This window comes from Chelon labrosus (genome assembly GCF_963514085.1).
Source record: "Chelon labrosus genome assembly, chromosome: 14".
NCBI lineage: Eukaryota > Metazoa > Chordata > Actinopteri > Mugiliformes > Mugilidae > Chelon > Chelon labrosus.
In genome coordinates, this window is record NC_140347.1 from 14,476,309 (window position 1) to 14,489,402 (window position 13,094).

General features: G+C 45.3%; 2 protein-coding genes across 2 annotated transcripts in view; one reads left to right on the plus strand and one right to left on the minus strand.

Moving 5' to 3' along the window:
* Positions 1-2,777: 2,777 nt before the first annotated feature.
* Positions 2,778-5,746, minus strand: mrpl19 (mitochondrial ribosomal protein L19). Its single transcript, XM_084560003.1, has 6 exons — positions 5,632-5,746; positions 5,334-5,454; positions 5,105-5,223; positions 4,134-4,268; positions 3,593-3,774; positions 2,778-3,395 (listed from the first exon to the last, which is right to left on the minus strand). Exons 1-6 carry the CDS (start codon positions 5,708-5,710, stop codon positions 3,174-3,176), a joined length of 858 nt encoding a protein of 285 aa, XP_084416129.1. The 5' UTR covers positions 5,711-5,746; the 3' UTR covers positions 2,778-3,173.
* Positions 5,747-6,300: 554 nt separating this feature from the next.
* eva1aa (eva-1 homolog A, regulator of programmed cell death a) overlaps positions 6,301-13,094 on the plus strand; it is a 53,728-nt gene continuing 46,934 nt past the window's right edge. Inside the window, exon 1 of the mRNA XM_084560971.1 lies at positions 6,301-6,982. Coding sequence (XP_084417097.1) covers positions 6,874-6,982 — 109 coding nt within the window. The 5' untranslated portion in view covers positions 6,301-6,873. The remainder of the gene's footprint in view (positions 6,983-13,094) is intronic.

Genomic DNA, 13,094 nt, shown 5'->3' on the forward strand with positions numbered 1-13,094 from the left:
ACAAAATATATGTCATAAAACTTGTCCAGTCGAGTTATGACCTTACCTATATGCCTTTTGTTTGCTTCACAGAACCCTGATCCTGAAACCTGGTGTGTGAACCAGGACTTTTTTTGCCCTGGATGGATCATTTTGTGCTTTGGTGCGGAGCAAGACAACCGGACTAGTAAGTGTGAATGTGTCTCGTGTACTCTTTTAGCCCTGTCCTGCACACTCAGCCTTGTTCTGTTGGCATAAACTGAAACGTCCCGTGACCCTCGTTGCACACGTGCCTTTTGATGGACACTTTTATCCGAACATTTCTAGGATGCTTGGCCCAGAGTGGAAATGATCCCTTAACCCTTGGCAGCGCTGCCAAACCCCCTGTACACAAGCCCACATTATAAAAATGACTGTGATATGTGCCTGTTCAACTTCAGCTATCAGCTGCTCACAATGTAATGTTTCCTAACAGCTGTCGCACTGCCAGGTTGTCTGCGAGTCTGTGTGTGCAACAAAGAGAGAGTGATGGCAGCAGGAGCCTCTGTCAGACCCCTGGGACAGTCGGAGAGGAGCAGACGGGTTGTGTATTGTGTCGTTTCACTGGAAACATATGGTGAAACTCAAGTGTGTAATTTACCTAGGACTACGGGTGGCCCAGAGTGGCGCGCACACTCACACACATGAGGAAGCACACATACACAGTGACAGGGTGTAATTTACCTGGGGCCTATGGGTGGCCCAGTATCCCGTTGCACTTGTCGTACACACAGACAACTCAAATACAGTTCACACTCCCTGACAGAGACAGAGACAGAGAGAGTGAAACTAATTTCCCCAGGACTGTAGACAGTAGAATAAGAAATCACCCAGTGACAGAGACGTTAAGAGGTCAGCCCCGTGAACGGTAAAGAGAGCGAACCTGCACGATAGCGGCCCAGTGGAAGACTTTACATCAGAATCTCAACATGTGGGAGTTGCTGCACACTCTGTATCACATCCTCTCCAATTCATCAACCTGGCTCCTTTTCAAAGCCAGAGCTATCCCCCCCTCAGAGAGAGAACGAGATGAAGGTCACGGGAGCACCAGCGAAAGGGAGGAAGACAGATTAGAAGAGTGTGTCCCTCCCTGCATTCCTTCACCGACCTTCGTAAGTAGTGTGGCACTGTAGCTATCGTCGGCCCTCCATGCGTTACAGTTGGATGTTAGTGAGGGGTGGGAATTTAGCCAAACCTGGATGCCTCGCCCGCACTCCGCGGCAGCCGTGAATGGGGCATATCTTGTTTCAGAGACAGGTTGCTCCAGACCTTTACTCCAGATCCGGTCCAGATTTACAGTTGGGACCGTTTGAGGTGTCAGTCTGTGGCGAAGGCTGATGTGATGGACTTTCTGCAAGTTGTGTGTGTGTGTGTGTGTCGGAGAGAGAGAGGAACGAGTGTTTGATCTCCTTTCACAGCCAAAGTGCTTTAACTTCACTCCAGGTGCAGAAAAGTCAACATGAGGGCATGGGAGGCACATACAGTACTTCACACACACACACGTTTGTATGGCTATCTTTGTGGGGACATTCATTGACATAATGCATTCCATAACCCCTTACCCTAACTCTAACCATAACCTAATTGCAACCGTTACCGTCAAACAGCCTTGTAAAGAAGGACCGGCCAAAATGTCCTCATTTTGCACAAATGTCCTCATTCCGATGATAGAGAACTAAAAACTGGTCCTCAGAAAGACAGCTGTACAAGAGCACACACACACACACACACACATACAGAGGCAGGACATTTTCTTGAAGCAGTAACTCAGACTGAGTAACTTTGTGGTTTAAACTGGTTTACCAGTCCAGTGGTGTTGCCGTGGAATGCTTCTAAAGACTTGGTAATACGCTCTCGGATAAACATTTCAGTCACTGCCTCCACATGAGAACATCAATCAGTCCCAAACTGAAATACTGAGAGTGAAAAAATGAAAAGGTGAAAGGGCCAGCTGGTTCGGTGGGCAGTGTAATGACAATGTGCAGGACTGGCACTCAGTGTACTGTACACAGAAGGAGATGGAGTTGTTTTTTTTCTGCTGCAGGTCAGGTCTGATTGAACACGGAGTAAATTAAACACACTGTAGTGTGGTGGTAAACTTCAACAGGTGCAGTAGATTCACCCATTCGACTAAAACGATCTCAAAACATTTGACTCTTGTCGGATTAAATTAGGACGAACGTGCGCCGTCGTTAAAAGCTTTCTTCTACGCCGTGACCCTAAACGCAACACGAGCATTCACTCCCCCTTCATCCCTCCGTATCTCCTCACTGGGAACCTGTGTGGTCCGTAATGAGCTCGGCAAACATCTGCTACTCCTGTATTAGAGACCATTTTCTCCGCATCTCATCCTGTAATATGGAGAAATTAGAGTGCAGGGACTCATTGAGCGTGTTTATATACACACACACACACACACATTCACGGAGAGCAGACATAACATAAGGAGTCCAAGTGTTTTTATACTACCCGACTGACGCTCTAACATACCATCTCAACACCACAATTTTCCATCCACAACAGTAAAACACTACCGGGTGTCTTTGGAGTGCACTCCCTGAATACCAAGGCTTGTTTTTCCCTTTTTTAAAAGAGCAGGGCACCGAAGCTTGTTCCAGAAGAAGTCAAGTTTACGGATTTATCTGGAAATCTTAACTAACGTAATAAACCCCAGAAACTCCACACAACATAATCTGATGGAGTCCTGCAGAATTTAAACCAGAAAAACCCAAGTTAACTCTGATCTTTTTTTTTTTGGAACAAACCTGTCATCCGTTTGTTTAAAAGCACACATAATTTGTTTATTCTAGCAAGGCAGGAGTTTCCCTGAAAACACTATGAGACAGTTATATAACTGCTGAGGAGTGCGACATAAATAGAGAAATAGCACCACCTAGCGTTTGGACAAAAAAATGACTCCAACAAGACAGTATAATACAATTCAAAAAGCTAAGATAGTTTAATGACTTTTATTATAAATCCCACTTTATATCTGCATAATGATAAAGTAGATCAGTGACACTGGGAGATGATTGGACTTCCATACAGGCCCCTATAGAGTATACAGTTCTGTGCATGAGAATTGATCACAATCCATCAACATCCATGCGTTTCCCGTTCCTGGTAAAGTCTGTGTTGACGGTTGAACGGAGGACTCATTTGCTCATCTCCCGCTCAACTTCAGCGTAGATCTCCTCCTCCAGTTTGGAGGTGTCGTACTCCTTCAGCATGTCGTACTCCAGCCACGGCTGCTCCCACTTCTTGTTGCGCTCCATGTGACCCTCGGTCAGGCACAGGTCAAAGCGGATGCCCTGGGTTTTGAACTTGGGCCGTTCCCAGCGTTTAGACCACGGCCTGGGGAGCATCTTGACCTTCAACTGGCCAATAGATAAAGAAAAAGCATTTAAATGAGTCGTTTTGCTAGATTTGTCTTGTTATTTGTTGCATGCTCTTACAAAAAGTTGATAACGTGTGTCCTTGAAGATCAAATCTCTAACGCCAGACAGATTTCATACACTAGTAGCGTCTAGTTGGTCTGAAGGAGCTTGTACCAGTTGCATACATGTTTCCTCACCGTGTTCACAGGCACTTCTGCATTAGAGGAGAGGGGCACCGGTTTCATTTCTGGGTCCACAGTGCTGTACTCGGGCAGCGCATCTCTCAGGTACATCAGGTTGTCGTCCAGTCTCTTCTCTAGCTTCAGCACTTCAATTTTCTGTACGCGAGGGCTGTATATCTCGTAGCAGATCTCCACTCCTGGGCCACACAAGCAGAAATACGTTAAAATACAGATGTTTTACCAGATGTGTGAGCCTTCCTGCATCTCCATAACTTTTCCGTTGAATTGCCAAACTTAAGAAATGTGCTTGAAAGTTTTGACAATTACTTTCTTCCTAAGAATCCTTTAATTTATCCCACTAAAAAGAGGACAAGTGTGACTGGAAAGAGGCTTTGAATGCAGCTTCATAGTTTAAGACTGTGGAAGAAAAACTTTAAAGTCAAGGTAGACACAAAGGAACAACTGGCGAAGTTACACTGACGGTGATATAATTTAGCATTTGTTTGAAAACAACTTTAATGTCACGGCAAGATTTTTGTTAGAAGACAGTCCTCACCTTGATTATTAATAATGTTCCTTAAGACAAACGTGGCCCCCAGACCTTTCCCACCCCTCTGGATACAGATGCCAACGAAGCGGTTGATCTTCCCACTGGCATTGGGATCAGCCATGGTCACCGCAAGGATGCTCCCTGAAAGTGATCGAAATAACATGTCGGCGACGAAAACACAGTTAGTGCATTTATTTTAAAGATGGATTTACCAAAACTACCTTGAATCTAGTCAGTCAGCTATAGAAAATAAAGCTGGAGGAGGTAAATGCTCAGATTACATTATCTAGATGGGGAAAAAATGTGATTGTTTGTCAGAAGACTTGAAACATCTACATGAGACGTCCTGGTAGGATCATTTCAGGATCACTCCAAATAGGTGGCCCAAGATCTGGAAGATATCCTGCATGGTACCCATGCCAGACCTGTCCTTAACACCTCATGAAAACCTTTGAGAGGCTGGTTATACAGCACTTCAGGCCCCTGGTGCACCCCTGGACCACCCCGTAGTTTGAGTAGGAGGGCATCATCATCTAGGGTGTCCTGTGGTGTCTGGCAGCAGGATGTTGTTAGTGGGGGGCCTTTGGGTCCTATGCGCTGAGGGGAGGGGCCTCTGTGGATCGGACTTGTTCCAGTGCACCCCACAGATATTTGATCAGTTTGGGATCTAGTGAATTTGGAGGCCAGGTCAACACCTTCTGCTGTTCTTCATGTTTTTTAAGTTGTTCCTGAAGTGTTTTTGTGCGTGTGTCTGTGTCAGGCTGCATCCTGATGGGGATGTCTGCTGCCATCAAGGAGTGTCATTGCTACTATGGGGTGGGGGTGTCTGGTCTGGTCTGGTCTAGGTGGGTGCTACATGTCTAAGTAACATCTACACAAATTAATCTACACAAAAGTTTCCCAGCAGAACACTGTATTGATGTTATGCCTGATCGGTGTATCCTGGAAAAGGTGCACCAGATCTCCCAGTTTCTTACCTACGTAGAATTCAGGAATGTCGAGAACTTTCCTCCTCTGGATCATGTCCTTCCTCTCAATGAAGAACTTAAAAGGGTCTATTCTCTGTCTGGGAGGGATGAACTCTGGGCTCAGAAACCTGAGAGAGGAGAAAGAAGCACCTTACATTACACAGCATCCCGTGAAAAGCAAGCATGTGCATGAGTGGGCAGTGGCCAGCTGTTTATTACTAAGAAATAAACATCATACTTTCGTTGAGAGGCCGCGGTCACCGTTTTATCTATGACGACAGGTTTAGACGGAGGGATGAATTTGGGCGGCTCGCTCTCTTTCCCAGGAGCACGGCGACACATGGAAGTAGACAGACACCCTGAAAAATAACACAAAAATACAGCATTTGAAGTAAAGGCAAGTATTATTCCGCCAGCTTACGTTCCTCCGTTAGCTAGTTTGGCTAACAGCTGATGTAATACGACACTCTTACGCACTCACCGTCAGCAAATTAGAAAATATTACACAACGTAGAAAACGTGTTAAGTTCACTTACGTTCATTTCGGAGCTGCAGGCTTCGCAGTAGCCTCAGTGAAATTATAAATTTGTCGAGACTTTTCGTGCAGGCGGCCATGTTTGACCTTCTATTGTCACATGTGAAGTTGTACGGAAGCCGTGTAGGTCGTATGTTTTCGCAACGCGATTTGTCACGACTGTAGTGTAGCAACTTGTCCACAAGATGGCGGGATTGTTCCGTTGTTGACATACTGTTGTTTGTGCCTTTTCAAGTTTAGCCTACAACTGTGCCACCTTCTGTATATTAAAATTCATATTAAAAAATAAATAAATAAATAACACATATAAAACATTATATTTGCATATGTTATAGGAATAACACATGCCATACAGAATTACCGCATATTTTGGAGCCTGCTGAGTCAAATTTGTGTAATTTCCCTGCACTTATAGTCGATCCAGTCGTTTTTATGTGCAAGCCATTTTTTTTTAATTTATTCCACCAAAAAGTTAGCAGTGGTAAAATCTGTTCTGAGATTCTTTATTTTTAAGTAAAAGTAGAAATATCACACCATACTCTGATACTATATTAATAATATTTTTTATTAGAAGTACAAAGGTATAAGTAAAATGTGACCGGAAGTGGCAAGTATTTGCGTGTTTTTACGAGGCTGGGGTGGAGCTAAATTTAATCCGTGTTAATGCGTCATGTTTGATGAGATGGTATCAAATGTTCAACATGCTCTGATCCTCGTGTAGCTGCCAGTTGGCTGAACTGCAGTTAAAGTTTGTTTTGAAACGTATAGTACAGAGTAGAAATATAAAATACTAAAGAAAAAGTGCTTAAACTGCATGATCGTGTAGATGTATTTAGTTTGGCGACTCCGGTTCCACCACCGCTGCGCAAATAATTTCCTAAAGGTCACTTATAGCGCACCTTGTGCAGTCTAATCTGAGTGCGTTGAGATATTCTGCCCCCGCGTGTGTCTGGCAGGCAACCCTATATTCCTTTGAGAGCGTGCAGGAGAGCGGCGCTCCTGCAGGTGGGCCGCCTCCACACAACACAACACAACACAACACGCAGTTAGAAATGCCCTCAGAGAGCTTGCGTGTACTCCGGCTCCGGCTCAGAGGAACCTCGGCCCCGCAGTCTCACAGCAGCCAGTGCGGTGGGAGGATGAGGGAAGACGTGGGAGCGCACCTCTCCTGCATGCGACGCGGAATCTGAACCTCGATGTTGGACTTTTTAAAGGATTCGGAGACAATCGAAAACTTTGAAGGATGTTCTTCTCAGATGGGACTCTCTCAGCCGTCAGTTTTGCGCTCCTGTTGGGAATAACGTGTCTGACCGTCCTCTGCGATCTCACCAAGGGCTCTTCAGACTTCTCAGGTTGGGGAATTTAGCGCTGTTTGTATTTTCTTGACGTTATAGTGACATAGGTTTGTTTTCAGGGCGCAGTAACACAACACGAAGGTCCACACTACAAACAAACACTTGTTTCACACTGCGTATCCACAGTCCTCATCCATTTTTTTTTTAAACTCGAGGCGTGCAGCTTTCAAATTCCACCATATGAGATGAAATACGACTGGGATTAGTCATTACGCACGCTTTGAAACGGCCGAGCACGACTTCCACAACAACTATGAGCTGTGATTTTAAGTGCTGTGTGTCGCATCCGCGTCTCCTCTCTGCCTCTGGCGTGCTGCAGCATGCACACTCAAATGTTTGCTTCATAAACCAAAGAAGAGGCAACTTAAACACGCGGAAAAGACCCTCATTTGCGCATTTTTTTTTTTATTCTCTCCGAAAAAGTTATAAAAAAGTTATAAACAAGTTCTCCTTCTCATTCGCCATCTGAATATAAGGGGGTTCAAATAGCATAGACTTGCGAGTATATTCCCCACTGATGATGCAATTCAGATAAATGGAATAACGTGGTTAATGTTCTACTGGGTGGGAACTGTTACACCAAAGAGTGCGTTTTTTTTATTTATTTTTTTTAAATCATCTTCTGTGCTTCACATAGACCACAAACAGGCCAAGCCAATTCAAGTCTTCATATGTTCAACCTGCCTTTACACTTGAGGTTTATGCGAAAGCTTTGGATTTGGCCAGCATGAGTAGTTATTCTGTGTTGCATTAGACTCGGCTGAGCTCCGCTGAGCCCAAAGGCAGGCCTGCAAGTTTTGTTGACAGTGCCATAAAACAGGAAGGGAGCTTTGTGTCGGTGTTAATTGGCCACTAATGGGCCTGATGGCTGGAAACAAGCACACTATGGGGAAAGGTGCTAAAGAGCAGATGTATGCAGCACGGCTCCCCTGCCTATATGATCCTGTGTACATGTGTCCGTGTCGCCGGGCTGCCTTAATGAGCTGCTAAAGATCACGGTCTGGTGAAGGCTGTTAAGCTCTCCCTTCTCTAATTGCCACGCGTGTGCGAGTGGCCCATGATTTAGTCACAAATAACACCTCTGAGTAGATAAAACGGTGGTTAATTAAGCAAGAAGGAGGGAAATGTAAGACCAGCTGATTCCGGATTTCTGCTGCTTGGAGCCGGGTTTACCAATACCAGGCTTACGCACGATTATGTAAATGTTGGCAGGAGTTAATTTGCTTAAATCTCAGCTTTGGTGCACGTCGTTCTGAAACTTCCCATTGCTTCGCAACACTGGAAGATCATTCTCGCCGTCACCTGTGCCTCTGATTTCATTTAAGATTTAGGGATGTTGTTATCGACTTCCCAGATGCAATACTGTTTGCTCCTCGGGGTCTCTGTGCAACATCCTTTGACAGAAATGCCGAGCAAGCAACCGTGTGGATGAAACGACCGCTTCATAACACCTTTAGGGACAAAGAAATCCTTCAGTCCTCGCATTCTTGACCAGCTGGAGTCTCCCAAAGAGACTGCCAGGGGCTCTCTGATTGACAGGTGCTGCCAGCCTGCGGGGTGACAGAAGTGGCGGGCTCGAACATCTGTCAGTCAGACCTCTATTTGTCAGATGATTGGATCGTGAGGAAAAAACGCTGATGGGAATCAACCTACAGTTGGTTTCCACGGGAATGCAAGTCGTAATAAGAGTCGATTTCATCCCATTCGTTTGAAGTTCATGTGTCGAAGTGATGGTTTTGCGTTTCCTCGGCCGCTTTGAGCTCACTGCTGACATGGATGAAAACGATGTTGGTGGGTAATTTAATTCTGCCCTGTTATCATCTTCTGTTACAGTACACAGCTGCCTGAATGGCTAATTAGAGGTGTAGAGTGTGCCTTAAGAGCCTCTAAGCTCACTCGGCATTAGGAAAGCTAATTAATAGTTTGATTTACAAGATGTTAGCAAGTTACTTTTCTAAATTAAAACTTCACAGAACTCATTGTACCTTACTTAATCTCAGCGTTTGTTTAGGTTGACCAATATGATGAGGTTGGCCAACGTAACTTGTCGCCTCATTACCAAAAAATGCCTTTTTCTAGAAGGTACCTCTGTGTGAGCGTCCCATGCTTGCTTTCTTTTCCGTGGATGCCACCATCAGCCGACACACAACAGATATTTCTGTCAGCGCGTTGTTTGTGAAGCTAAAGCAACGTGATGAACGTTGTGTTGTTTGGAAAACGGTTCAAAACAGGATTCCATCTGTAAAAACCCCCTGCAATGTTTCAGAACCGCTGCATTGTCCAGCAGATGTTACCAGACAAACCACACGATGCCACCCAAAAAGGGAGGTTACAGTGGAGCCACTTTCCTTCTCTTTCTCTGTCATAAAAAGCCTCTGGGCGAAAAACCCTATTTAACCCCCAGTCAATGGGATGTTAGGCTGTTGCGGGGCCAAGGGGTCAACTGAGGTCAACCCATAGTGACTCTGAGTGTGTGTGGTTAGGGGGAGTTATCATCCATCTTGCTCTTTGTTCCCCCCTGTCGAGCCCCATCAAAAGGTGGAAGGAAAGTCAACACTTTTCTTTCTTTTTGGGTCATGAATCGTGCTTTAGTTCAAAAGCAGATAAAGATGCTTGGATGCCTTCACACTAAGACCGAAGAGCTACGGTTAATTTGATATTTTTTGGAATACACCCATTAGCCACAACATTATGACCTCTGACAGGAGAAGTAAATAACATTGACCATCTTGTGACAATCCAGTGTTCTGCTGGGAAACTTTTAGACCTGGCGTTCATGTGGATGTTACTTAGACATGTAGCACCCACCTAGACCAGACTGGGTACTTACACCCCATAGCAAAGACCCAGCAGGATGCAGCCGGTTTGGGAATAACTCAAAAAAACATGAAGAACAGCACAAGGTGTTGGCCTGGCCTCCAAATTCACTAGATCCCAAACTGATCAAGTATCTCTGGGATGCACTGGAACAAGCCTGATCCACAGAGGCCCCTCCCCTCAACCCATAAGACCCAAAAGGCCCCCCACTAACAACACTCTGTTGCCAGACACCACAGGACACCCTCAGAAGACCGATGTCCATTCTCTGATGAGTCAAAACTGTTTTGAAGGCACAAGGGAGACCTACACAGTATTAGGATGGTGGTCATAATGTTATGCCTGATCGGTGTACATTTGGAGCTTTTGATTGACATTAAATTAGTTATAAGTTGTTGCCCTGCAGTCAGTGTGTTGATAACAGTAGTTGGCGATCATCGCTCTCGACCCCTCCTAATTGACGGATGAGCTATGACCAAGCGTGACTGTGCAGCCAACACAAACCCACCTCTTCTGTTACCCCATGAGCAGGTCCTGGATTATGCTGCCCCTAACCCGCACTCAGCCAACCCCCCACACACACGCACAAACGCACCCCTCCACCTATCGCTGAGCACTACTCACGCCCCCTTAAATCTTAATCCGATTAGATTTTTGAGTAACCCTGGATGTGGCTAGCATACTCAACCCCTTTGCTCTCCTCTCTCAGCCCCCTTTTCCTTCCCCCCCCTCGCACCCTCATCGCTTCCCCTCCTCCTTTCTGTCCCCGGCCCAGGCCCAGGCCCTGGCCACCACCGCCTCCGCCTCCTTGCTGCCTCTGCTCCTCCCCAGGGCTTGCCTGATCACTGTTTCTGTGTCTGCGTGTGTGCCAGGTGAGCTCTGTCTAAACAAATCCTGCCTCCCACTTGTTTTGTCTACTGCGGTGGAGGCAGGCGGCGAGGCGGACAGCGAGGGCCCTGGCGTAAGGCTGCTTTTCTCCGGGGCTGAATAGAGAAGGGCGGGTGTTTTTCCTTCAAAGAGTGCTTTTTGTGAATGATGTCCACAAAGGAGTGAATGCAGGGAGGAACTCAAAATAAGGAAGTTTAAAGTAAAAACCTTCTTTGATTTCATTAATTGAAATCGACCTAAATGCTGAGAGAGAGGACGCGGATAAATCAAGATGTGGCTGTGTTTTTATCTGAGTATTGAATCTGGATAAACATTCCTGTGGGATTTCATCTTCACAAACAAGTCAAACAAGTTCTTTTTGAAAATTTCAAAAACATCCAGAAAACTTTTTTGGGGTTAAGTTCGGTGACTTCCTCGGTGGTTTGCACGCGTGTCTTTAGCAGCTAAAAACGGAGAACAATTCATTACGACATTTCTTAGTGTTAGATAAATCCGTTTGAGTATTTTGCCAGCTTGGAGGTAATTCTCAACACAAGTAGCTTACACAAGGTTTAATTAAACTTAGTGATCATTAAGACTTAAGGGGCATACACACAGGAAGAGATCATGTTTATGAAACCAGACGAGACGTAGCTTCTTGGAGAGGCGACAAGCAATGGGAGCGACTGATACAAGTTGATTGACCACAATTAATTCATGGTATTTTCTATTTAAGCAGGAAGCGCTGACAGAAAGAAGAGCTAGCTGTCTCTGTTTGGGGTGAGGAAATGTACAAGATGGTTGCCTAGGCAACCAGAGTCCAGAATGTCCTCTAGTGTGGACGGGGCTTTGCATAGTCTGTATATAAAGATGGACAGCGGAATAGATCCTCAAAAGTGAAGCCTAAGCAAGTAGCGCTCCCCCTGGTGGCTGGCTGTGGTATAGGTCATAAGCTCCGCCTCCTCCATGTTAGTGGATGGGACTTGGACCAAATTAAAAAAACGAAGTACATGTCAGATATATTTTTTCAAGGATGGTTGTTTTAATTTTAGGTAGTTAATGTGCATGTTCAAGATCCCATTTTTCTGATAGGTTTCGTTTTAGTTATTTGACGCTATAGAAACAGGATGTGACATCATGAAGACAGCAAGTTGCCATGCCAACCGCTCTGTGAAGAGAAATAAGTACAGTGTATAATCCGACGTTTCTTTGTAACTGGTGGACGTAGAGCAGAGCGTAGTGTTAATTGAACGAAAACGCGAATGAGTCTGGCGGAAGTGTGGTCGGGTCATCGATAACACAGCTCCACTGGGCTCCTCTCTCGCGCTGCGCAGACTTTGGCTCCAAACTCTCAAGACGGCGCTGCCCACATCCCTGGGAAATTAGCGTCAGTTTGGCCAATGCAAGGAAGTGGGGACGCATTGTCCATATTTATATACAGTCTATGCTCCAGCTGCACTGCTTGATAAGAATTTACAGCTGAAATCCGAAACGTCACATCCAGCTATGTGTATGTGACAGCTGAGATCTTGTCACAAAAAGGCTGTTACCAGCAAGACATATCCTCCAGCCACAGTTTAATAACTAAATGAAGATTGGAAGTTAAACAGCCTCCGGGTGCAGACAGCTTAGGGATGTCATTTAGATAACATCTGGATGCGTTTGCCCCCATATGTAAATATGTGTGTGTAATTTAAGGCGGAAGTCTGGGCTGGCTCAACATGACGGTGACGAAAGATTTGATTTCCTCCCCACGGATGTACATAAACAAACGCATAAAGCGGATCTGGGACGACTTGTCAGGAAACGACAAAAGGGTGTTGTTGATGAGAGATGGGCATTGAGAGCAGGAAACAAATCTTCCGCTCAGTTTAAATTGGGCAGAAAGTAAATTAAATCATCCCCCAACCGCAGCACAATAAACACGGAAACTTTAAAGTCAGCTTTTCAGTGGAGTAATTAAAATCTGCACAGCTTTCAGGACCACTCAGGAATTTTTCCCATAATTCTCGTTAATGACGCTATGATTAATATGAAAATATGTTGAAAGCAGATGTTGCCTTAAAGGCCAGCTTTGCGTCAGTCAAGCTGCGGCAAATAAGACACGTTAACACGCACCGAGCGATCACATCCTGAGAGGGGTGGATGATTTGGCTGCCGTCAAGCTGCATTATGCTAAATCAGGTTGCGGTGTGTCAGTAATATCCTGGTGCCACACAAAGGACATACACACGGCAAGCTGTCATCGCCAGAGATAGATATTTTGCAGCCAGTGAAGGTTTTGCCTTTCCGCTATCTTACGTAACGATGAAAGGCAGATTGTGTTCTGTACCACTAAACTTTTAATTTGGGATGATGCAAAAGGAATGTGGTTTTTATTGCACGGTAAGACACGCTGGAAAGTCTCTTGCAGATGGTTCTGTTT

What these genes read in the sequence shown, in the direction of transcription:
- mrpl19 (XM_084560003.1), bottom strand. Translation starts at nt 5,710, where the DNA reads ATGGCCGCCTGCACGAAAAGTCTCGACAAATTTATAATTTCACTGAGG. An exon ending in ACCGCGGCCTCTCAACGAAA is followed by an intron (nt 5,224 to 5,333) that starts GTATGATGTTTA and finishes CTCCTCTCTCAG; the next exon opens with GTTTCTGAGCCCAGAGTTCA. An exon ending in CAGAAGTGCCTGTGAACACG is followed by an intron (nt 3,396 to 3,592) that starts GTGAGGAAACAT and finishes TCTATTGGCCAG; the next exon opens with TTGAAGGTCAAGATGCTCCC.